The 26,396-nt window shown below is 43.3% G+C and overlaps 2 protein-coding genes across 2 annotated transcripts; both read left to right on the top strand.

Moving 5' to 3' along the window:
- Positions 1-2,367: 2,367 nt before the first annotated feature.
- On the top strand, positions 2,368-7,669 carry mtcl3 (MTCL family member 3). Its single transcript, XM_088013740.1, has 8 exons — positions 2,368-3,646; positions 3,842-4,066; positions 4,506-4,664; positions 5,223-5,294; positions 5,666-5,985; positions 6,148-6,304; positions 6,432-6,501; positions 7,112-7,669. Exons 1-8 carry the CDS (start codon positions 2,846-2,848, stop codon positions 7,660-7,662), a joined length of 2,355 nt encoding a protein of 784 aa, XP_087869866.1. The 5' UTR covers positions 2,368-2,845; the 3' UTR covers positions 7,663-7,669.
- A 4,228-nt stretch (positions 7,670-11,897) lies between these two features.
- On the top strand, positions 11,898-26,270 carry mtcl3a (MTCL family member 3a). The gene is made up of 7 exons (XM_014975013.2): positions 11,898-13,087; positions 13,789-13,956; positions 18,640-18,942; positions 19,971-20,498; positions 20,635-20,714; positions 21,250-22,921; positions 24,887-26,270. Exons 1-7 carry the CDS (start codon positions 12,674-12,676, stop codon positions 25,121-25,123), a joined length of 3,402 nt encoding a protein of 1,133 aa, XP_014830499.1. The 5' UTR covers positions 11,898-12,673; the 3' UTR covers positions 25,124-26,270.
- The last annotated feature ends 126 nt before the right edge of the window (positions 26,271-26,396 follow it).

Consider the following 26,396-nt stretch of genomic DNA (forward strand, 5'->3'; position numbering starts at 1 on the left):
TTTTGGCAATTGTGTGAAAGCACGACAAGTTATGTGGAGCAGAACAGCAAACCTTTCTACACAAATAAACGCTTGATCATCTCTGATTACGCTACGCACAGGGCAGATTAATAATGACTGGTAGACAAAGGCCTCGGTGATGCAGACATCTGTCACTGAAAATGACTGAATGGCCGAGGTTTAAATGTGGGGGATGTGGCCACTGTGCGTCGCAGTGAAAAGGGAGAGCGAGACCCCGAGCATCTGTCGTCCTATTCAAAGAAAACAGATCTTCATCCTTAAGTTGCAGCTTATTGGTCCTGCAACATTTTTCCCCCCCTCCTGCTAATTAAACTGAGATTACAAGAGAGAGAGCAGCCTGACTTTTCTTCACAGATCAAGACAGAGTGTTTCCACAATCTGCAGAGACAGAAGGTAATGGATTGCACGTCAGTACGGGGCCAAGAGGTGTGGCCTCACTGAAGCCTTGACAAGAGTTAAAATCCAAGCTGTAAAACATTCGGGCCAGAGCAAATCCCAGCTGAAGACTTTGTTTCACTCACATACACGAAGCAGTGGATTGTGTGTTCAACAACAAGCCAGCAACCGAGAGCGTAGGTGGGCACCTATCTATCAACCATGAGTAATGTGGCAAACTTTACTGTTCTGTACTGTTTCGATTATCCCGACTCAGACAGTCAGGAACACATCAATCATTGAAAGCGAAGGATTCTGGTCTGTCTCCAAACGCAATACAGCTTCTTGTTTTCATGTCTGGTTTGACTTTTTTTTTTATTATCTGCAACACTATATTTAAAATAATAATAATAATAAAAAACAGCTGGAAAGAAATGTCACAGTCGGTCCAAGTTGACATTTGCTGACCAAACCAGGCTTTATTTCTTCGTCTATATTGTTGACTCTTTGACACCGAGTCGTTTTGTGCATTCTGAGATTCGAAGAGGAAAAACGAAAGGTTGACCGGTGGTTTGCAGAAGTGTTCGTGAAATGTTTGCATGTTTTTCACATTGCAACCACAGACTCGGTGTGTTTTGGAGGGAATTTCATCTGGAAGTCAAATATGACTTAAAGCGCAGGGGAAAACGACCCGTGTGTTTCTAAATCACTCACAATTAAAATGTAAAACGCAGCTACGCATTCAACCCCCATTTACTTTGACACCCCTAAATATAACCCAGTAAAGACAAATATTGTCAGAAATGACCTAATTACTAATTATTAGACACCAGCATAAATACAACTGTTTGGAAAGTCTTTCGTGACGTACTATAAACACCTGCAGCAGCTGTAATTGCAGTGGTTCAGAAATCATTTTCCAGAATTATAACTAATCAACTACACAAGACAGATCTTCTTTCTCAGTGTGCTCATTTATTTATTTATTTATTTATTGCAAACATTCTGGCCTCTCCAGCTGAGCTTCCATTCAGAGCCTCATTAAGCTAAAAGTCCTGCAGTTGGGAAAATGTCAGAACTCCGTGTATTCAACCTCAGTGCCCATCTCACAGTCCGCCGGTTTGGAGCAGAGGACCCTACTGTCCAATCGGGATGGGACAGACATGGAGGACAGCAGGACCGGTAATGTCCCGTCTCTCCTTCCAATGAGAGCAGCCGGCCGCCTGCGCCTCCATCCCCGGCCGCGGCCCTCCCAGTGATGATGTAATGTCATGAATATTGAAACAGGTTGGCTGGAGCTCGGGAGGCGCTCCAGTCAGCATCTCCTCTCTCCTCTTCATCACCACTATCTGCCCGAGATTCGACAAAGCGGAACAGAAAAGGTAAGAAATTGATTCCGGGATGATTATTTTCAGAATTAAAGGTTTTGTTTGTTTGTTTGTTTAAAAAAAAAAGAAAATAGAAGAAAACACACAGGTTTTGCGTGAATTAGGCAGCAGTAACCGGGATGAAGGACAACGTTGGACTGTTGTCCATATTGTTTTCTGTAGCTGCTGTCAGGCCGGCAACGTGGCTGGTTTGCTGTTGCTTCTCCTAGAATGTGGAACGGAGTTGCGCTTTCTCTTTATTCAGACTCATTTAATGTCGCTCAGCTGAATGAATGGATGAAAAGGAAGCTCTTCATTATTAGAGCTTTAAAAGCCCCACACGCACACAAAAGAAAAACTAAACGAATCATGTTAGCAATTAAATAGACTTAAAAAAAGAGATATTTGTTTTCCCATCAAGTGGGCTAAGACACTTCTGTTTATCTGCTCCTCCATCCGATCGAGTCGGCTTACTGAGTCATCCGGCATGTAGGATGTGGCGGATAAAATGATGGCTGACAGGAAGCAGCTCCACTCTTTATGAGTTGGTGCTTCTCGTCCAGCGTCGAAGCTGCTTTTGTTGCCGTTGAATCCGATCAGAACCGTTTCACTGACATCAGCGCTCTGGTGTCAGTGAAACGGCAGCGAGGTTTAATTGGTTGTCTGCCGCCTCAGGTCAGTGACATTACATTTCCCTCTCTGCCCGCTCGTTGGGCGCATCTGACGCAAATGTCTAACTACCCGGACTGCAGCTGATCTCACACAAAAGGCAGGAATCAAACGGAGACCCAAAAGGGCAGACTGCATAATCATTGATCACATTGTATCCCCCCCTAGCCCCACCCCCGCCTTTTGCTGGCAACTTTCCACTGACAAGAGCCTAATCTTATTACCTTCGATTAGGTTCATGGGGAACCATTTTTCTTCTTCTTCTTTCCCTAATTCATTGTTTTCCACAGGGCAAGACAAAGAAACTTGGGAGACATTGGTGGACCTGTAGAGCGATCTCTACAGATTCTTATTAGTCTGGACACAGATGGAGAGGGTGGATGCTAACGAGAATGAACTGATCCTCTGACACCATGATGAACCCATCCTCTGCCGACTCCTCTCGGCAGCCAGACAATAGCAGCCGGAAGCAGGCGCGCTCGTCGTCTCCAGCCGGTGTCAAGGAAACTGGATCTAAAACTGCGCAGAAGGGCAGCGGCTCGGCTAAGCCCGTCACACCAAAGCAAGCGGCAGCAGGTGGAGCAGGAGGACCAGGAGGAGGAGGAGGAGGAGGAGGAGGAGGCAGAGGTAGTCGAGGTCATTCTCCCGTTTCCACAGGCAGGGAGCGGCAGGCCGGAAGCGCTCCTCCCAGCAAAGGCGCGGCCGCTGTCCAATCTGCTGGTGCTGAAAGCCCGACACCGAGCAGGCCCGCGGCGGCGCAGGCAACCGAAGACTCCGCCCGCCCCACCACCGCCGGCGCCGCCGGCGACGCCTCCTCGCCCTCCAGAGCTGATTCGAGCCGCGTTGTCTCCGACCAGCCGTGCGCATCCAAGTCCCCGAAACTGAGGAACAAAAACCCGAGAGGCGCAGAGTCCGCCTCAGCTGGAGGCGGCAGCAGCAGCAGCAGCAATAAGAAGAGCTCTAAAAGCACTGTGGGATGCGGACCCGGTTTCTGGAAGGAGGGATGCTTGCAGTCCGAACTGATACAGTTTCACTTGAATAAAAGCCTGGGGAAGAAAGGAGCCAAGATGCAGACAAAGTCCGCGTCTCCGCCAGCGTCGGAGCCGGAGCCGGAGCTGTCCCCCGAGCCCGCCGCTCCACAGCCGTCTGCTCAGCCCGACGAAAGGCTGCAAGAAGAAATTGAGAGGCTGGAGGACGAAAATGAAGATTTAAAGGTAAATATAGCTAAAGATGCACACACACAAACACACACACGAACCGCAGCATCAGCTACACCTGTTGTATTTGCATGCGTGCTGCAGGGGCATCACCACGCTAGCGCTGGCTTATTTTCTATATGTGGGGGGACCTTGTCATTTTTATTTGCTGCATGCAATGAGCTGATAAAGCATTGATTCGCTGTTTTCTAGATTGAGATTGAGGAGATGCGGGCAGAGATGGACGAGATGCGGGACACTTTCTATGAAGAGGACGCCTGTCAGCTGCAGGACATGCGCAGAGAGTTGGAGAGGGCCAACAAAAACTGTCGCATCCTCCAATACCGGCTGAAGAAGGCCGAGAGGAAGAGGCTGAGGTTTAATGAAAGCGGCCAAGTGGATGGAGAGCTCCTCAGAAGTCTGGAGCAAGACCTGAAGGTAAGTCCGTGATGCCTGTAATCTGCCCTTATGTATGAAAAACAGCTTTTTGCCCTTAAAGTTACTTTTTATTCATATTTTTGCCAAGTTACACCGGTTTGATGTGACAGATCAACACAGAATAGTGCGTTATAGTAAAGATTGCGGACTGATTTTCACAACTTGTTAGAAATTAAACCTTGCAAAGAATCATATGTTTTGTATTTAGCCTCTTTGTTGAGTCACTTCTGGCTACATTAACATTTTGGATTCAGATGTATTGAAGCAGAGTCCTAAACCAGTGCCATCGATCGTGGTCATCAGGGCCCACTGTCATGCATGTTTTATTGTTTCCCTGCCGTCACACACCGCCAGACTTAAACAAACGACCTTTAGCCTGGCGTTTACGAAAACATTCACAAGGCACTGTGTGTTTGCCTTTCTTGGCCTCTTCCTGCAGGTGGCAAAGGACGTGTCGGTGCGCCTGCACCACGAACTGGAGAATGTCGAGGAGAAGAGGACAAGGACGGAGGAGGAGAACGAGAAGCTGAGGCAGCAGCTGATAGAAGTGGAGGTCACTAAACAGGCCCTGCAAAATGAGTTGGAGAAAGCCAGAGAGGTGAGAAAGAAAGTCGAGGCGACGCGTTTGTTCGTTTTTCTACTTCGTTGGGTCAGAAGGGGAGGAAAATTAAACTTGATTAAAATCGATTTGGATGGCAATGGAGTGTGAATGAGGAAAGACAATGTGTAACTAAAAAAAAAAAAAAAAAGCAGATAAAGAGTGCAATTTCAAGTAGTGACAAGGCAGGACTGAGTTAGGTTTTCAAGGATTTTCATTAACACACAAAACCAAAAATGCATAAAATGAGTCAAATTTAAGTAGCATCGCCTCCTGCTTGTTTGTGCATTTCCCCCCCCCCAGAAGAACTCCTTTCACTTAATTGCAACACAACACATTTCTGACCCGGTAAATTGTTCTTAGGGATGTTTTTGATTGTGTGCTTCAAAAACAGAAAATAAAATCTGAGCAGCCTGATTTATATTTTAAAATTTTGCCCAGTGATAGGATTTATTAATTAGGGAGAGTTTTTTTTTCTGGTAATGTAAAAAAATCTGGATTAAATCACCACTTTCAGTTTGAAAACAATATGACATAATTGCCATTGCTTCTGTGCAGCTCTCCCTGAAAAGAAAAGGAAGTAAGGACGCACAGAGAACTGAGAAAAAGATGCCACAGACGCCCGTTGAGGTGAGTCAAGTCTTGTGTTTACTCAACCACTGAGTACTAAACCTCCATGGATATTTTAAGTAATAAGGCCTAAATTGCACAATTCCCAGACAATTAGTAATACCCTGTAAGATGTTTCACATTTTGTTCCATTTAATCTGTTCTATTCACATTTAACGTGACCAACAAAACAGTACAGTGTAATTGTTTCGCAAGAAGAAGGAAGCATTATTTTTAAAAGCTTTTTCCGAATAAAATCAAGTGTGCTGTGCATCTGTATTTTGACCCCGAGTCAAAATACAGATTCTACTGTAATGAAAATTGTAGGTGCTTAAGACATAAAGAAGTCACAGAAACCAGAGCAAGTAAAAAGCAATCTTACCTTTTTGCAGGAAGAAAATGAGGACCTGAGGTGCCAGCTCGCCTTCATCAAGGAGGAAGCCGTCTTAATGAGAAAAAAGATGGCGAAGATCGACAAAGAGAAGGATCGTCTGGAGCAGGAGCTGCAGAAGTACCGCTCCTTCTATGGGGACGTGGACAGCCCGCTGCCCAAAGGCGAGGCCGGGGGGCCTCCCACCACCCGGGAGTCTGAGCTGAAGCTCCGCTTGCGCCTGGTGGAGGAGGAGGCAAACATCCTGGGGAGGAAGATTGTGGAGCTGGAGGTGGAGAACAGAGGACTGAAGGCTGAACTGGATGACATGAGAGAGGACAGGTACCCTCATCTCAATCAACACTTTAGATGTTAAAATGTGATGGGAATTTGAAAAGTGAAGAATTTTATTTGATATTTGAAAGCTTGTCCTTTTCTTTTTTTTCTTTATTTTTTTTAAAGAAAGCCAGCAAACCTAAACTTATATTTACTTGTATTTTCTAGTCTGGCAGCAGGAGGGGATGGCAGTGGCGGTGGCGGCCAGCAGAGCAGGGAGCAAGGCGAGGCTTTGTCCGAACTAAGGCAGCAGCTGCAGCTGGTGGAGGATGAGGCAGAACTCCTCCGCAGGAACTTAGCTGATGTAGAAGAAGAGAACAAAAAGGTTTGTTGGGTGGATTACATAAAATATATATATTTATGTATGTTCTGCTGTTTTACACCAATTAAATTCCAAACTTTCTGCTGTTTGACCAGCCACCTCACCAAAGATTGAATTTACATTTCCTCAGGTAACAAATGAGCTCAATAAGCTCAAATACAAGGCTGGGTCCCATGAGGCCGGATCAAGACACGGAGGAGGTTTGTTTGCTTTTTGAAATGAAAACTATGTTGCATGGCAAATAAATGATTTCACTTGAGAGTAGGGTTGGGCAATATGACTGAAAAACATGTCATGACACAAGCATTTCACATCAGGCGCTGATAATTATTTATTTTTTTGTTTGTTTGTTTTAAAAATATGAATTACTGCCAAACTGGTGATATGACCTTTCCTGTTTTATCCACAATTTCTTCTGGAGCTGTTGTATTCATTTTCACCTGTAACTGCTGCTGTGCAAGTTATTCAACAGGTTGTTGCTAGGTAACCAAAGAGGAGTGAGTTAGTTGATGCCACTCTCTTTGCTTAGCTGACTTTGAGAGGTTGAGCAGTTAAAGCCTTTCCTCTGCTCACATCCCCCGTAATTCTGTTCTGCGAAATTGTTTAACATAATATCCGATGTGCTTTATATTGATATTGATAACGTGTCTATCACGATATATATTGTTATCGATTTATTGCCCAGCCCTACTTAAGAGATCACTTCCTTATTTACTAACGTAGCAGTAGGAACGATCCCATATGTCTTCCAATAGCATTGTTGAATTATGCTAGTGCTTGAAGTTCATTCTCACTTTTACTTGCCTTCAGGTGGGGGTGATCAGGCTAAACTGGAGGCGCTCCAAGAGGAGCTGAAAGCGGCACGCCTGCAGATCAATGAACTGAGCGGCAAAGTCATGCAGCTCCAGTACGAAAACCGCGTGCTGCTCTCCAACATGCAGCGCTACGACCTGGCCTCCCACCTGGGCATCCGCGGCAGCCCGCGGGATAGCGACGCGGAGAGCGACGGGGGCCGGGACGACGACACTCCGTCGACCTCCGCCGCTTCCCCTCGCCTCCTCCCGCCGCACCGCAAGCGCGAGGGCCCCATCGGGGGAGAGAGCGACTCCGACGAGGTGAGAAACCTCCGCTGCCTCACCCCGACGCGCTCCCTTTACTCTCCAGTAGATAGCCGTTTTTTATCCAGAAGCCTGCGGGACCGGCAGCAGATGATAGACATCCGCATCGAGGCCGAGAGGCTGGGCCGGACCATCGACAGGCTCATCGCTGACACCAGCACTATCATCGCCGAGGCCCGAGTGTACGTAACCAACGGGGAGCTGTTTGCCAGGCTGGATGAGGAGGAAGAAGGTGGCAGGTAATAAACAAATAAATCAGTGATTCTTGAGAATAGGGACAAAACAGGTCCTATGGATAAAGCATGAAATTTGAATAAAATATACACAAAATATATTTTTTTCAAATATCTAACTAAACTAACCTGGGTCATGTGAGCACAACAATGTATATTTTTCTTTTTTTTGCTGAATATTTTTTTATTTTAAACATTGTAGTCGGTGAATGATGCCTGTAAAAGCCCTTGTCCAGGAGCAGAACTCAACACATTCTTATAGTTTAAAACAATTAAAGAAATACTAAAATTATATATTATGACAATTAAGTATAAGTAGTCATATAAATAATTATAAAAGTATCGATAAATTGAATTAAAAATAATTTTTAGATATTTTCCAAGTCCGTTGAAATTTGTCCTTAGTTTTTGTCAACACCGTCAGAAATGAAAAGAATGTAAAAAAATCAGGCATTATTGGGGGGCACCAGAACTTCTGAGGACCCCATGACGTTGTCTTTTCTCTTCCTTTGCTAGGAGGGCTAGTTAGCTCTGGTTAGCTTAAGTTATTCTTTAGTTTTTTCTTCTGTTTTATTCCTAAGTTGTTTGTCACAACCATGATGTGTCAACTCCATAACTGACAATTTACAAAACTTTGATGAAATTTTGAGAAATAAAAGCTTAATTCTGGTAAACTGTAAAGATTTCATGGACCTGACGAGCTACAATATGGCCTCCTTCAGAATAACATCATGTAAATTGAGGTAGTTTGGCATTTCGTCAACTCCGTCAGATGTCAACTCCATCAGAGTTTTTCTGACTCTTTCAGTGAAATTGTTGTCAAATCTCACTTAATTGTGCAACTAATTCATTTTAATGTATTTTACATGAATTGCATTACTTCACATGTACCAAGTTTTTCATTTTACTCACTAGTTTGTCACCACCTTCAGTTCTGTGTCAACTCCGTCATGCACTGTCAACTCCATCAGATGGACTTTTTCTTGTTTTTTGTTTTAAATAATATTTATTTTATTTCTTGAGAAGCATTTGTCTGTAAATTGAGTAAAAATATCACTAATGGGGTATTTTAAAAATCATTTTAGATTTATTTTTGTCAGATGGTGATGACAAAGTTCTGGGTCAGGTCGATTAAAAATGTAATTTTTTTTTAAAAATTCGCAACTGGGAGCCTGTACCTTAGCATCTTCATGTTTTCTAAACATTATTTGTCATATTTGCATACATAAGGTTGAGAAATAATTAAAAAAAAATATGGGAAAATTAAAACCCATTTTGTCCCTATTCTCAAGAATCACTGAAATAATAAATCACTAGACTGCATTGTGAAAACCCTGGATTCAGCTTTTCCACGTCTGCTCTGCAGGATTAGAGAGCATGAGCTGCTGTATCGAATCAATGCCCAGATGAAAGCTTTCAGGAAAGAGCTGCAGACCTTCATAGACCGTCTGGATGTCCCCAAGCAGGACGACAAACAGCCAGAAGAACCGCTGTCTGTAAGCCACTGCAGACGAACGCACCTCTGTGGTTTCCTTGTAGAGTTTTCTCATTCTGATCAACTGCAATCCTGCTCTTCACATCCACCCAGATGTTTCAACCCATTATTTTGCTCATCCTCATCCTCGTTCTGTTTTCCTCGCTCTCTTATGCCACCATTTTCAAACTGGTATTTCTTTTCACCCTGTTCTTTGTTCTGTAAAGCACACGCTCAAGACCTCTCAGTGCACTTTTCTTTTTCATATTGTTTGCTACATTATTCATTCATCTTAAGTTCTGTTCTGTTACGTTCAACGCATCGCATACGGTCACTCAAGGTACAGGACAGTTCCACTTCCCCAAGTACGACTCCAATCATCCGTGGACTGCAATGGCTTGCCACACCCTGGACGCAGCGTAGCTTAGGAGTGATGCTGGAGAGTTAGGTGAGTGTGGTCGCATATGAATTCACTTTCAAGCACACACTGAAAAACTCGAGCCCACTGTGTTTTAAGCAAGCTCTGGGATCGTTGCAAGAAAGGACAAAAAAGAAAAAAATAATCTGTTTACTAAACTATGAACAGCTTGAAACCACAGTGTGTAGACTGCACTTGGTTTATTTTTATGTAATTCATCCACTGGGGGGTTTTGAATGGGTTGACAAAACAACGGTTTCTGAGATATTCCCAGCTCGTCCGACATTTGCTATACATCTGGGTGCAGCCAGAGGGGGACGGTGCATGCTGAGGTTTGGGTTACAGCAGGAGTGGTGCGTTGCAGTGAAAATGCATCCAGTAACTCAGGTTCATGCCCACAATAACAGTGACCGTTATTGTCAGTGCTACATTTGTTTTGTTTCCTGAAAGCCCCTCTGTGCTGAGTCACTGAGCTGATGATATGATGTGTAACTCATCATCTTTTGGTCGTCTTTTGTAACACAGTAGATTAAAAACACAAACATACAGACAGACCACAAAATGTGTGGGGTTTCCGTGTACTTGTCATTCTTTGTAATGTTCTGCGTAATGTTTTCCTCTGTAAGAAGTATTCACAGCCCCAGAACTTTTTCATTTTATTAGGAACCCCACTCACTCCTTCCTTCCAAAAATTCTCTGTGCTTAGCTTTGTCTTCTCATCAGCTGTGACCACTTTCCTTAACCCACGGCACGATGCTGCTTCACCACACATGTTTAGGATGGTGTGCAACGTGTGTTTAAGTTTGGTTTCATCTGATGTTTGCCATGTACATATGTGACAAACTTTAAACAAGGCTTTTTTTTAAAAAAATGGCTCTCTTCTTCCATAAAGGTCATATTTGTGGAGTCCTCTGAAATCTTCACAGAACAGTTTTATTCAATTTCACACTCTCTATCAACTAATTCAGTGACTTCTGAAAGCGACTTGTTACACCAGACTTTATTTCAGGATATCATCAGATTAAAGGAGGTTGGATAAAAATGAATGCCACACATCTATTTTTTTTTTTTTTTTTTTTTTTTTTTTTACAATTGCAGAGCCATGTATCGCTTTCTTTCAACTTCCCAATCATGTGGCACTTTTCATTGGTTTATCACATGAGATCCAAATATAATGGAGTTAACCATGGTTGTATTTTTGACAAAATGCAAATAGAGAAAGATAAAAAAAAAAATAGTTTTGCAAGTCACTGTGCGTGTCTTGAAAGCTTCCCTGTGCTGAGTCACTGAGCGGGTGACGTTATGTGCAAGAAATGGTCTATTGGTCATTTACAGAAGAAAAATGACAAATATGTGGGCATTGTGTGCACATTTTTTCTGTAATGTTCTATATTTTTCTTGTATCTTTGATTATTCTGTGTCTTTCTTTTTTTGCATCAAGTTATGGTATTTGTCCATATCTTGAGAGTCACTAAACCTCCAGATATTGATGCTACCCCTTGATATCATCGTTTTTTGTGCTTGGTGTATTTTTTTAAACCTTTTTCCCCCCATTCTCATTCTCCAAAAGCTATGCATTTTTGTTATAAGAGTACAAGTTCATCATTACAGACCCTTTTAGCCCTCCACATAGACAGAGAGACTGGCGTTTTACCTATTTGGATTGTGGTTTTTTGCAGCAATAGACTATTTAAAAATAGCCACGGGTGGGGTCTGCAGACCCAGCACAAAAATGTGCAGATGGGGGTTCTTGTCTGGCCACCAGGATGGGAGGTGGACTCGGTCCGCTTCTTTTATCCCACCGGTGGGATGTTGCACGTCACACACTGTCTTAGGGCCAGCTGTGGGAGGAAGAGGAGGAGAGACACGAGTAGGAGGGAGGAAGGAAGGGAGGAAGGGGAATTTTATTCCAGTTAATGAAAGCATCATTTTAACTGCAGGCATTCCCCCTCACTGCAGTTGTTTTTAACAGTGCTGTTGCGTCCCAGCCCAGACCAAGTGTTCAAGTGTTTCAGCTGTCCGAAAAGTAGCTGGGCAATTGGTGGCTGTTTTAAAATAAGGACGACCACTTCCACGTCCCAGAACCTTACAAGACGTACGGTAAGGCTGCAAATAGCGTGTGCTTCGTACGAGTTAAGACCGCGAACTTTAAAGGTAGCTAGCTGGTATGTGGCTTACAAGTTTACGACTAGGATAAGGTGACAGTTATGAACAAATGAACATCGTTTTCATGTGGAGTTGTGTGGCTGTCTGCTTTCTAGGTTAATGGACGCCCACCCCTCTTTGCTCTCCTCGTGACAGTCAGCCTCCTCTCATACTTCATCTAACAGCAGAAACAAACCTGCTTTGTTTACAGCCAAGCTAAAGATAATTTGCTGTGGAAAAGTAGCAGTTTGTTAAACGCTTCCTCTTCTTGGCACTCAAAATGGGTCGTTTGCGGTCTCTTAAAAGAACCGACGGCTCACATTTGGCCATCAAAGTTGCCGCGACGCGGTGCTCGAGTCGATCCGTTGCCATGGCTACGGCGCAAGGTGGCGACGTAATTAAAAGACTTCGGTGTTGATTAAGGGGCTCTTCTTCCGCTGTCGCCTCTAGGCGTCGTTCAGCCTCAGAGAGAGAGAGAGAAAAAACTCCTGGTTACAGAGGGGTAAAAATACTCGCCGCTGCTGTTACATCAGAAGCACTCCGTGGTATTTTTGGGAGCTTCTCCTTTTTGCCTCGGAGTGTTTACGGGCGCCTGTCGCTTCAAGGGGACGGCTCATTCTTGGTTAGGACGCGCAAAAGAAAAGCAGCGCAGGTGGACAACCGAGAGCGGGTCTGTAAAGGACAAGGACTGAGCGAAGTGGGGGACCAGCATGGAATCTTGACCTCATCTTTGTGAAGACATGGAGACGGCCGAGGCATCCCGTCCCGTCCAGCGTGTCCCTGCGACGGTGACCAGGGGTGAAGCCGTGTGCCCGAGGCGGGATTTGGCCGGGTGTGGATAACTCCTAAAAGTTACTAAAGTTGATGTTGATGGAGGAGTCAGTGAACTGATCAAAACTGTTCAGAGCAGAAATGGCTGCTCACAACATCGTTTGGTGACTTTCCATTGCATATTTGAGTGTTTTATGTGCATGCATTTGAGCGATGTGGAGCGCCTTTATGAACGGCGCAGGGCTGCAGGGCGGCAGCGGCGGGGGCTACGTGCAGTCTCAGGGGTGGGAGTTTGTGCCTCGCTCCAGGATTGAGAAAGCTGACAGGGGCCGGGGCAAAAACCGCAGCCCGCTAAGGAGGATCTCCTCCCCGCCCACCGTTTTCAGCCACATCCAGGAGCCCCCGATCGGCGCTTCGCAAACTGGAGGAGAGGGAGGGGCAGGGACCCAGCAGCTCGAGGTCCTCGGGGGACAAATGTGGCCGGGCCCCGAACCCCAGCAGCAGCAGCAAATGCACCACATGCGGCTTAAAAAGAAACTAGAGGATCTGAAAAAGCGACACGTTCAGGATAAAGAAGACTGGATGCGAGAGAAGGAGTCCTTATTGAGACAAGTTGCTGACATCCAAGTAATGGATTAGAAGGAATAATTTATTCAGCATTTCTGTACCAATATTAACCAAGGAGTTTATTTTTTTTTTAAGTATGGCTCCCCACTCAGAAAAAATCTTGGCCACAAGTTTTTCTATTTTCTATTACTCATTAGAAGTCCAGTCAGTTGGCAAACAGGAATGCGGTGGTGCTAACAGTAAGAGCAACTGAGGAGAGTAAGAAAACAACTTGGCTTTTACAAGCATATGATATCCACCCAACATAAAAAGCTGTTTTATAGTCTTTTAAACATCATAGTCCTTCCTGCATTTGACCATCTCTGGATAAAAATCTAAAACGCGTCGTCTGATCAAACCTGAACTGATTTATTTTTTCATGAATGGGAGTCAATTAAAAATTAATAAATTCGTTCATAATATGTGGGAAAGGCTGTATTCTTTTTGTACTCTCAAAAGGGAGCACTTTCAATCTTGTTTTATCCATAAGGTTTACATTAGATCAAAAAATGAACATCAAACTAAATGTTTGTTAGATAGATTAGAATCTATATATATATATATATATAAATGACACAAAGCTTAGGATTTGCTCAAAGTCACGTCCATACAAGAACCACCACTTCCTGGTTCTTCGGAGCTTCAAATTCAGAATTTTAGAAGGTCAAACATGTGATCCACGTTTAACAAGAAAGCGGGATGCCGTTTGTGTATCAACGTAGGGTGGGGAGAACAGGAGGATTCTGCTGGACCTGAAGACGGTTCTGGAGGAGGTGCAGGCCGAGGTGAAGAAAGAGGAGGAGAAGAGGAGTGAGCTCCAGCTGCAGTACACCAGAGACAGATGTGCCTGGGAGCTTGAGAAAGCTGAGCTCAAATGCAGGATTGCACAGGTGAGAGACGACCGGCCATGGCGATCAGACTGTAGATTGTTTCTATGCACTGGTATTCAGTTGCTCTGCATGCTCAAAGTGTTTGAACATGTGCATGTGCGCACGCGTGTCCGCACAGCAATCAGCAATATTTCACGTGTAGATTTTCAGCTACGTGCGTGGCTGGTTGGTCATTTTCTGGTAACCCAACTGGAATTACCAAGTCGGTATGCTACAGCCTCTATCCAAGTTTAGACAAAAAGGTTTTCACTGCGGGGACATGCTCTGTTAAACCCTGCTTAGAAAGACATTGATACTTTTAGCAGCTAGCTCTAAGGAAGATAAATACTAGCCTATTACGTGGACAGCTACTGGCAGAAATACTGAAGGCTAAAGGGTTTGCATGGCAAAGAAAAGCCAAATGCGCTTCTCTTGAAAAAGTGCTTTTCTTCTCTTCACAGGACTACAGTTTTAGGGATTTAGCTCCTTTACAGATAGGATCAGAAATGGGACTTATTTGGCTGCTGCAAGTCCAAAACTGATTGGACTTTTTCACCCTTTAGACAGAGAAAAACAAACTTTTAAGCCAACAAATTCTCATTTATTAATTTGTACATATAGACTGCTTCGCTGTACTTGTATACTTTATCTATATTCAGTTGAGGCTTGTGTGATTTGTATCAAAGACTCAAAACGAATTTATTCCTCACACAGACCCCCCCCCTTCTTTGAATCTAGAACCAGAAAGAAAAAGTGGAGACAAAAGTGGAGACTAGCCAACAATCCTGTTGGCTAGTCATGTGAAACCATTGATGATGAGATAGATAATATTCTAGCTTTGCTAGAACACACAGACACAAAATCACCATCCTCATCTATGTTTGTGTTGTTTTGCTCACAACTAGCTTTTATTCTTAAGATTCTGTAAATAGAGCAGGGAAATGTGACTTGGAGTGTGGCCAGCCAGAGCAGGATTAGACCCATTGTAAGACTTGTTTTGTCTGGATGCCATGTCCAACCACAGATGTGACGTTCGCCAGCATATTTACTAAGTGATAAGCGAGTCTTTTTATGAGGCTTAGAAAACAACGCCAGGAATTTGAAGTTAGACTCAAGACAACTATAAATTTACACAAATAGACTTTACACGCCAGCACCCGGCTCGTCTTAAAGATTTTGTAGATATGCACAGAGAAATGGAACAACTTTCAGCTCGACTCATCCTGACTAGTGAAGACTCAAAGACTTGATTGTTTTACAGTTGGTGACCAAACTATCCATAAAAAGTCAGTTGGTCTTAAAGAGACAGATATAAAGATTTCTACAATATTTCATGACGGTTCTGTGGTTAATTCAGGCTGTGAGAGAGAGCAAAACCTTAAGCAGACAACGTAAAAGCTGAACGGTATACAGCAAAGTTTGTCTATTTTTTTTTTATACACCACTGTTTCCAGTTAGTTTAGCCAATCATGCTGGTTTCTAGTAAGAAACGCTAAAGGCAGTTTAAAATGTCACCTGTGCCGTCATCAGTTTTTTTTTGTATGCTGATTGTGTCACTGTCTGTGCTCCAAAAATAATGCTCAGTCACAATCGGAAAAAAAAATAATAAAAAATATTGAATGCTGTTCTAATACCTTCTTAAGCTACAATTATTAAATAGAAATCAGAATAATGAAAAAAATTAAATCAGCCGGTTTGAAAAAAAGACTTTAAAAAAATGGAGATCACAAATTGATTACAGATGTCCGATGGGTGAATCTCAAATATTTTATCATACATTTCCAACGTCCAAGACTCCTCCTGAAATATATACATTTTTTATGTTTTCTGATCAACTTACTTTGAGATGCTTTTGACTCGTCAATGGAAAAACACAAAACACACTTCATAAAGTAAACAGCCACATTCAAAACATACCGCACTATTTATATAGTTACTTTCAATTGAAAGATGAACAGTTGAAGATGCAAGAACCTGTCATTTCTCACATGTTGGTGTTACTGCACCAGTAAAACTGAGTCTATATTTAGCTTCTGTGGAGGGAAAAGTGCAGGTGTTAAACAGCTAACGTGCTGGGGGCAGTTTGAGTGTTAACACTAATTGTCGTCCAAAATAGTACAGAGTTATGAAGTAATAGAGGAAAATTGTAGTGGGTTTCGCTGAAGTGCAGCCATTTAGTCCAATCATCTGAGTCATGCAGAGAGGGCAGGCTGAATTGAGCTCCTTTGAATAATTTTCTCTAATGATGCTGTTTGCATTCTGGCGAGTTAAAGCTGCTCGCTTTTGTTCCCCCCTTTTTTTTTCTTTAATTCGACTTTGAGTAGTAAAAGTGTCGGAAAATTTAGAAACACCAGATTCACTTAAAGTGAAACGTTCAAGTGTTTGTTATCCGAGCTTTTACAGGAATGGCATCTGGACAATGTCACAATGAAACGTCTAGGAGTTAAATATCACATTATCACTTAAATTAGCCAACGCCGTTTACCCTCATGTATGCGGCCTGAATTTGAATGCGCTGATTCCCTTTTGGACACGTCCAGCACCAAATACCAAGAAAGCATCCAAGCTCTCTGGCTTCAGCTCAGGCCCCAGTATTTCCAGGCATGTTTCTCCGTGTGGCTCTGATTTATGAATGCTGCTGGCAGCTAGGATACATCTCATTCCGCCTTAGCAGTCAGCTCCCCTTCCTCTCTTTACCTCGGCATCCCCCCCTCCTCCCACATCCTCTCAGAATGTGACATTGTACAGGGCTGGGTGTCCGCTATTAATAGTGGGTCACCCTGGTGACACAGTTACCTTTATAAACCCCGTGGCACTCAGAGGAGCCCAGGCTGGCTTCGAGTGTGCAGAGGTTGCTCTCTAAACAGACTCAGTGTAAAGTGTTGATGTGTAAATACCCGAGTGTCTCTCCAGGGGCTTCGTCGAGATTTTCACAATCTATTCCCTGGACATCTGTAGTTGGACGAACCGTCTTTCCCGTTCCAGTCATTTAAAACCGAGATTGTTTCTTTAATGCGAGTCCAAGCATCTTGTTTTTTGCATCTCGAGCCATGCTTACATTCGAAAGTTTATATAGATTGTGGACAGCAACCGTCATCATCCGTCTCTAATTGCGGAGGCCTCTGAGAAAAGCCGCGGGCAGACAGAAGATGTTGACTTGTTTTTCTACACCATAATTTCTTGACCCCAGGCCACAGTCAGAAATAGCAGCATGGAGAAAGGCTTTGGTCGGTGTCTGTGGCGGAACACAGAAATGACACACTTCGGCAGGCTCGTATGCAAAAGTTGCGTCCACACTCGCTCGCACAGAGAGAGGAACACATCAACGTACAGAGGCGTTGTCTTGGGGATTCTTCCAGTTCCAAACCCAACATTCTTCCAATTTTTTTTAAACTAGCAGCAAAACTTCACACATACCACAGAATGCACACTGAAATACACCATCATTTCAGGTCTTCAAAATAGTATATTGGCTTGTTTACAGAATTCTATGTAAAATTCATTCCATCATAGCTTTAAGTACAGATAGTTTTTCATATAGTGACCTACAAAAGTATTCACACTCCTTGAACTTTTCCACATTTTGTCATGTTAAAAATCACAAACCACAATGGTTTTTCTTTTGTTTTTTTGGAATTGCATAATAGACTAACACAGTGGTGATGGAGCATGAAGTTGTAAAGTGGGAGAGAAAGGACTGTTTGACTTTTCAATAAATAAAAATCAGAAAAGTATAAAATTTGTCTGTGTCTCTGGCTAGACAGCTTGGTAGCTGGCTATCTGGCTCATTAGCTAGCCATCCTGTAAAGAAGAATAGGCAAAATTGTTTACTGTCCAACACTACAATGTTTGTAGATTTGCATTTTAGATGCAGAGAATGTAGTTCCAATATTGACTCAGGGGGAGCTGAACAAAATTTGCTTGTTAAGAGCTTTCTTTTTTGCTTAAAAAAAAAAAAAAAAAAAAAAAAAAAAACTGTGAAAGCCATCTATCATTTTCCTTATACTGCTTCATCATGATTTAACATAAAATTCTAACAAAATATAGTCGCATTTGTAGTAGTAACACAAGTGAATTATGTAATATGGCAATTTTCCCTCTTGACAGGACTTTATTTTCCTGTAAGACCAAATATTTCAGGGGAAAATCCCAGGTTGTTTAAAAACATGTAAAAACCCTTTAATCTAATTAATTAAACCATATACAGTTTAATTGAGTGGTGCATAGGCAGCAATAAAGAGTCTGGTCCACATTTGCACACAGATATCATCTGCATGTCACAAATCGTTGTTTTTCTTGAAAGCTTAAATCAGGTCACATCTGCAGACGTATGCTGCCGTGCCTCAACCTACCATTTCCTGCCCTGTATCCTGTGCTGAAGCACCATAGAAAATAAACTTGAACTTTGCATCTCTGAACCATCTGTGTGAGTTCTAACAGGATACACTCAACGCTCAATCCGTCTCCCTCTTCCCTCCTGTAAACCCACTCACACTCGTCCCCGTGGTACATTATTTCTCCACTTTCTCCACCTTCGCTTCCTGCCGCTCCTTCATTCCTCCAATTCCACCTTCAACAAATTCTCCCACCACCATCCCCACATGTCTCATCATCTGGCTCTCGTCTTTTGGTCCCCAACTGTAATATCCCATTATTCTCTATTCTGTTTCTACCTCTTTTTTCCTTGCCATCCTGCTCTCCAAGCTGGAAGCTAGAGAAGCCACAGGGTTAGGGAGCGGAGGCCTCCAGTCGCCCGCGGGTCTCGGATCGGTGACGTCACGGAGTCCCCGCGAATCGAACAGCGAGACCTCGACGCTCTGCCGGGAGAGGGAAGAGCAGCGGAGGATCCTGGCCGACACGCATTCTACAGCCATGGACCTGCGCTGTCGTCTGGATCACAACGAGAGGGACTGGCTGAGAGAGAAGGCCGAGCTGCTAGAAAGATTCGATGTGGAGAGGAGAGAGTGGGAGTGCCAGCTGAAGGACATGCAGAAGAAAATAGAAGAGGTGAGATGCTTGACAATAAGCTTGTAAGCCGGTTAACTAATGTAAGACGAGAGCATGACGAAAAATACTCTAAAATCCTGATTAAAAAGAATACCGTTTAATCAACGCATTTTAAACTTTCCGTCAGTTTTGAAGATGTTTCTATGCCTGCAGTTTGTAACGGTACTCCTACTCGTCCTGTTCAACATCAGCCCTGTCAAAACTATTTTTCATCATTGACACTGCAGCGATTAAAGTGCGGAAAGAGTCAGCGGAGTTAACAGTTGTTATTTCCTTTTATCTGTGAAGAGAGACTGAAGCTGTCTACAGCTTGGGTTTATGCAATACCGGCTCTGACTTTAAAGTCTTTTAAAATGATTTTCATTTTTCTTGCACAACCTCAGCTCCGACTGCGAGCAGCGGATTCATCATGTTAGCTAAAACATAAATCATCTCAACTCCCAGTTTTTGACTATAAATCTTTCGCGTTTATAGAAACCTGAGGATGAGACTTTGATAACTAGGAAGCTGAAAATACATTGAGTAATTTTAGACTCAGTCATCAGTCTGTTCATCATCACACATCCACATAGATTGATATGCTTATAAGGTTAAATGCAGCTTTGTTGAGGAAGTTCAGCTTGTGTAGGTTGGCACAGAAAAGTTTAAACCAAATTTCTCTAAAATCTCTTATATTTCCTGCATTTTTACTGTATTATTTGTAACTTTTTGCAGCATAAAGCAGGATGTTTTGTAGGGATGCACAGAAATAAAAAAAAACTACCAATGTCAATATCAGATATTATTATGGTCCAATACAGATAACTTATATGTGTATGTTTATATAAAGATCATGACATATATAATAATCGCTCTTCATCATTGTGAGATTGAAATAAATATCAGTTGTTAATCTTGACCGAGTTTTATTTATCGGACAGATATCGATATGAAAAAAAATGGCTAATATCGGCCAGTCCCGATGTTGGTGCTGATATGTATTCATCCCTAGTTTTTTTATCATCTATTTTTCTCTTTTGTGTTTCCAGCTGTACTGTGAGGTGAGATCCAGTCGAGGGGGTCCGGCCCCGGACGGCATGAAGCAGGACGATGACGCGGTGCTCCGACTCAGCATGCGCTCCACCAGCACGGGCTCCAGCCTGCTCAGCGACAACTCCCGGTCGGAGCTGCTCAGTAGCAGCACTCCGTCAGAACCAACCAGAAACCCACCTTCACCCAGATTAGGTCTGAACAGAAACATCAGCGCCGACGGCGGCAGCCCGTGTGGATTTAACGTGGATGTGCGGTTCAGTCAGAGCGATCCCTTACAATCCGAGCTTCTGGTTGAAACTAGATCCAGAGAAACCTGGAAGCAAGACTTGTCGGGTGATAAGAAAGCTGGAGGTGCAGCAGAGCTGGAGGCTTTTTACTGTGGCGCTCCGGATAGTGGGACGCCACAGGAATACGTTTCCATAGGGAGTGATAAAGGTCTCCAAGGAACTCCTCCGGAGAGTCCTCTCTGGGCCAGACAGACTTACGGGAGTGACAAGAAAAAGAACACGACTGCGCTCAATGCTGTGAGTGTTTAAAGCTGATTTTCAACATGTGTTTGTTAATATCAGGGGACTATTTGTGAAGTATTTATTACTTCCCAATTACAAAACGTTAATCTCGTCTCATTGTCTTTCTGTCTGTTGTGTCTTTCTTTCTCAGGCTCTAAAGGAAATCGCCCGCGTTAGCGAGGAGCTTTGTAGCTACCAGGACGAGATCAGGAAAAAGAGCGGAGATAAGAGGTGAATTTCTTTTTGCAAGCGTCTTGATAACCAGAATCATCAGATTCTGGTTATCATCAGATAGTTAATACCATATGTGCCTCACTGTTGGAGAAAGGCAAATTTTATGTAGATGTTAAGAAGTCCATGACTTGTACCTGAAACCAGATGTTTGCACAAAAAATACACTTTTTTTTCCAATTGATGACATTAAATGAAACTAGGATTGCCAGAATTGCTTTTTCTTCTTTCTTTAAAATTTGAATCGTACCGTACCTAAAATTTGATGTACACTTAATTATCTTGCTTTGTTGTGGCATCAGCAAAAACAAAAAAAATCTCTCAACTGACCTAAAACAGGAAATATTTAGTCTGATTTAATATTTGACAGAGAAGGAAGAAGATACGTGTCATTTTTTTACTGTACCGAAATGCTTAGACTGAGTCTGGAAAATAATAGATTCTGCACATGGAAAACTTTAATTCTCACTTGTAAAGAAGTGAAATTAGACAATGTCATATTGGCGGGTTAAAGTTGTTTCCCAATTTCTTCTAGGAACCAATCCGAATCCCTGTGTCCATCTGAGGGACATGAAAAAAGCTTTCTGCAGGTAGAAGAGGCTCCTTGTGACCTCAGCCAGATCTACGATGACCTCCGGGCTCTGCAGCGAGAAAACTGGATCACGTTGTCACCAGAAAGCACCTGGAGAGCCAACAGAAGTTCAAGCGACACCTGGATGGCAAACACCTCTGATCCATATCCCTACAGAGACGCAGAGACAAGTCCTGGAGAATCCTCCGACATGGAGACGGCGGCTCCACCCATTCCTCCTCGTACTTCCTCCTGGAACCTAAACTCCTCTAATCCAGACACAGAACTCCACATCCCAGAGTCCCCTATGGCCACAATGAGGAAGTGCCATAGCCCCTGTGTTCTGTTGGACAGAAAGTGTAACAGCCCATCCATTGTCAGGAAGTTTGAGGCCATGCTTCAAGAGAATGAGGGAAAAGTCTTTAAAGACGGCGTGCTAACATCCTGCTCTACACCTTCCAACTCCAACTGCAACACGGGCTGCTGCCACAATCGCTGGTCCTGTGACTCCAGCAAGTTGACCCACAATAAACAGCTGATGTACGGGACCGTCCAGAAAAGCTTCTCCGAGGTCAACATATTGACTGCTGGGACAGATCTGTGCCCAGAGAAAAACAATGACGTCGGAAAGGTCCAAGTGTTTCCAGTTATCCAAGAATTCCCGGTGGATTCGATTTCACAAGGAATTCAGTCTGTTAGTCCCAGCCTCCAGGGCTCCAGAAGAAACCTGATGCTGGAGCGAAAAACAGCCGAGTTCAACAGAACTTTGTTTCAGGCCGAGATGGGCCGGGGCGTGGATGTACAAGAGACCCGTTTTGAGGCTTGCCAACCAGTGTTTGGAACATCAAGCCACATATTACCACCCAAAGACGCCACATCTCCATCCATGTGCTCTGATGTTTCCACTGACATCACAGATTCATATTCTAAAGCGTCGCCATCACCCTCCATCTCAACGTCTACCAAGCAGAACACTGAATCGGAGCCAGTGCAGATGAGGAGCGCTTCCAAAGAAACACCTTCCGTCCTCTCGCTGGAAGAGCCGCATCCTGGACTCAAAGAGGCTCCAAAGCCTTCCCAGAGTGAGGTCAAGCACAAACTGCGAAAAACAGGCAGCTTCTCCAGGAAATCCCAACATAGAGCAACCCACGAGCCTCCTTCGTCTACAATCACCCAGCCAGACGAATCTGTGGAGAGTTCAAACTCCAGCAGGGAAAATCCCCACGAAACAAAACCTCAGCCAGCCAGAGCCAGCGTCTCCCCGCTTCAGCCGTCTGCCGAGAGCAAGAAAAGGCATGTGGCGCAGCCAAGACAGAGGTCAGACTCTCCTCTCCAGCTCGACTCCTCCAGACCCGTCCCTCGCATCATGAACGAACATCCGTGGAAGCCTCTCACCCTTGCTGCGTACCCTCGACCGGAGGGCTCCAGATCCAACTATGGCGCTGTGGAAAGGATTCTGAAAAACTACGAGAGCGCCGCACGAGCGCAGCAGAACGAGATGGTTTCCAACCCCACAGAACTGGACATGCTGGACATGACCCCTCTGCATTTAAGTCCCACTCTGAGACACATGCACACATCACCCACCGCACAGGTCAGCCTCCACAGCGTCAATGAGACGCAGCTGAAGGTGCAGGTGAGTCAAGCCTTGCCCTTTCTTAGCTGCACAGTTCAGTGTTCAGGTATTTCAGTTTGTAGATTAAAACTAAAACATGAAATCATGCATAACATTATGTTCACCTACCAAATAGTGTGTTGCCACTTGGGCTTCAACTTATTATCATTTCAGTAATCGAGTGTTCGATCAACTATTCTGGCGATTAATCGATTAATCAGATTATAAAAACTGGCACATTCTGCAGATTTTTCATTTAAAACTTTTTTATACATTGGAAATGCATTAAAAGATGCAAATAAACAAATAATTAAATTCCGCTTTCGTATGAAAAGGAACATTTTATTGCCTAAATATGCAATAACCTGGTATTCCTTTTGTATAAGCTTGATCATCTGCAGGAGACAAAATACTTCTAACATGTGAAAAGCTCAGCTCGTTCTACTTGATTTACCAACACCATGAAGAGCTAATGTGTCACTTTTTTGGATGAACCAATTAATTGGATTGCAAAAGATGCCTTATATGAGATTTATTTAACAGAATTTGAACCAGATTAAGATGAAATTGCCACCTGAGGAGTTCTGGCTAGAACATATTTACAGATGAGGAAAGTTTTTATTTAAAATCATAAATGCAAAATGTCAATTGTTTTGTACCATTTAGGCTTAATTACTGCTCTGAGTACGTTCTTTCAACAAATGGCCTTTTTTGAGACTGCATACTCCAGTTAAAAATTAATCAACTACTAAATTAGTTTCAATAATCGATTAATCACGATTAATCGTTTCAGCCTTAGTTGCCTCCGCCCCGTTTTGTAGCCATGACCCATCAAGGCATGAACTCCAGCAGACGCCTGAAGGTGTGCTGCGGTCGCCAGCACCAACATGCCAGCAGCAGATTCTGTCCTGTAAAGTGCGACCATGCTTGAAATGCGAGATAGAATCTTTGAAATGAAAACCACTATTACTAAATATTTATTTGCAATTTCTACTTCAGAGAAGAAAGCAGAAAAAAAAAGATTAAAATTGGAAATTGGATCCGATATGAAAAAAGTTTTAGATTTTACTTCAATATGTGATATGGCGATATGTCTTGAACCTTCCTATCAGTGGTCATAACGTTATGCCTGATCACTGTATATTTCACGGTTCGGTGAGGCTGTATCCTCAAAGCTTGCTGTGTCAGTGGACCTGGAGGATCTTGTGCGTTGCTTTCTGTTCCAACACTTTGTTAAACAGTAAGTAATTGCCCTTGACAGAGGCCAGCTCTTGTGGGAATGTTGTTTATTTCTGGTATGTGCTAAGAGATAAAAGCAGGCCAGAGCCTCCATTATAATCTGGGCTTCTGGGCCACTCCATTGCTGAAAGGCTCCCGAGGAGCTGACAGTGAAACAGGCAGGGGACCGGCAGCCCGCACCAGCCTGATGTTGGACTCTAAGTCCTTCCAGAAGGCCCCGGTGATTTCTGGCCGTTGTGTGGTAATTACTGAAGTATCTGCAAGAAGCCGGCTGACTAACTGGCCTTGGCAGACCACAAAATGAGAATGCTGAAGTAATTACGTTGCTTTAAAGTCATGCTAATCTTAAAGATGTTGTGGGAGTCATTATGAAGGCAACTTCGAGAACCTCATGAAAAGAACGAAATGGGGAGGACCACATTAGTGGAACTGTCAGAGATTAAACGCTGGTGATTCAGAAGAGTTGGCGAGGGGAAAAAGTGCCTCACATGTCGGCTATCTTGACTTCAAATGCTCCCCCCCCCCCCCTTAGGGATGAAATCAATCAGAGTTACTTGTGTGACCTTTACGCAGGAGCGTGGCGATGTGTTTAGGGTTCCTGTTTGAAATATGCCCGTTATTTTCCCCAGGCTCAAGAAGACAACCGCTGGAACACGTGAAACGATGTTAAGTAACTGAGTGCGTCAGCTTGGATGCAGACGGAACAGCGGGATAATCCTAAATGCTAACTCTGCTGCCTCTCTACAGGAAGACGAAGAGTCCTCGGTCACGCCTCCCTCCGTCCACAAGAACTTTTCGAGGCCCGCCCGTCCTGCCAACCGTCGCCTCCCCTCCAGATGGGCCAGCCGCTCCCCCACTTCGTCCTCCTCTCCCTCGTCCTCTCCATGCACCACGCCCGTCATCCCTGCTTCCTTTCCCCTCCAGAAACACTCTTCCTCCTTCACTTACACACACGGCTTTCACATAGAGACCGTCATCATTTGAAACTCCAGGTTGTTGTGTTTTCAGAACCAACCAGAAGCCTTCACTGACGAACTCCGAACATTTTATCCTCTCTCTTTTTTTTTTCTTTTTTCCTCTTGTATACACCAAATCAATACGAAGGACAGAAAATTTATTCCGAATGTACTCAACGACAAACTGTGTTTGTGGCATCCTGTGGAACATACCTGATGAAGGAAGGTGAATAACTCCAAACAGCTACAAGTATCGACATTATGGCCCAAGTGAACCTGCCAGGCGTAACGGACAGCATCTAATGAATAATCTGCTCAGGTCTGGATTCCAGCGTTGACCACTAGCGTAGCTTTACAAATCTACTAATAACAGCTTTTAACTAATTTATCTCTGCTACAGACTGGATTTACAACCTGAAAAAAAAAAACTGTAGTTTCAATTAAAATGTATGCATCAGTACGTTCAGCTCAGACATGGAGAGGGGGAGCAAAGATTTCTCCACGCATGACATCCCTACCATAAAGTAACCCTGCAGCACATGACTGGACTGTACCTTGACTGTAACCAGAATATTTTGTTTTTCATTGAAGTTTGACTTTATGTTTATTATTGTGAAGCAAAAACAAAAAACATTTACTTTTAGGAAAAGCTGCATAAAAATCGACTTTTTATAATATGTACCAAAGGCTGGTTTCTTGTGCATTTTCTTGATTTTTAAGTGCATTGTTTGGAATAAAATACATCTTTTTTTGCCATAGCTAACATTTTTTTAAGGTTTGTGTGTAAACTGTATTTACAAGTCTGTTTTTTTGTTTTGTTTTTTTTTTTGCATAACATGCTCCAAAAAAGAGATAGGAATGCCTTTTTTTACTCTAACTAAATACTCATGTTTGAGGAAGTTACTTTGCTAGGTAGTGTTTTTTTATGGCTGAAAGGTGGTGAAACACGATGCCTTTGCTGTTGGTTTTGTATAATAAACAATATTCCAATAATGCCTCAGTTTGACGTTTTTCACATTTTGTCATGTTAAAACCACAAAACTTTAATGCATGTTATTTTATTTGGGATTTTAAGCAGAAGACTGAAATAAAGTAGGACGTAGCTGGGAACTTGGGAAAAAAAAACTGATTTGTGGTTTTCACCTTAAGAACACAAAATAAAGATCTGAAAAGTGTGGCTTGAGTGAACATTTGTAATCCCACCTTTCATTGCAGTGACTGCTGCAGATATTTGGAGTCATCTAGAAACTGATGTCTGCCTATATAAAAGCTTGTGGTTGCAATATGGAGGAAGTAGAAGG

The sequence above is a fragment of the Poecilia mexicana genome, unplaced genomic scaffold (assembly GCF_051168715.1).
Source record: "Poecilia mexicana isolate PSO_F unplaced genomic scaffold, ASM5116871v1 scaffold_16, whole genome shotgun sequence".
Taxonomy (NCBI): domain Eukaryota; kingdom Metazoa; phylum Chordata; class Actinopteri; order Cyprinodontiformes; family Poeciliidae; genus Poecilia; species Poecilia mexicana.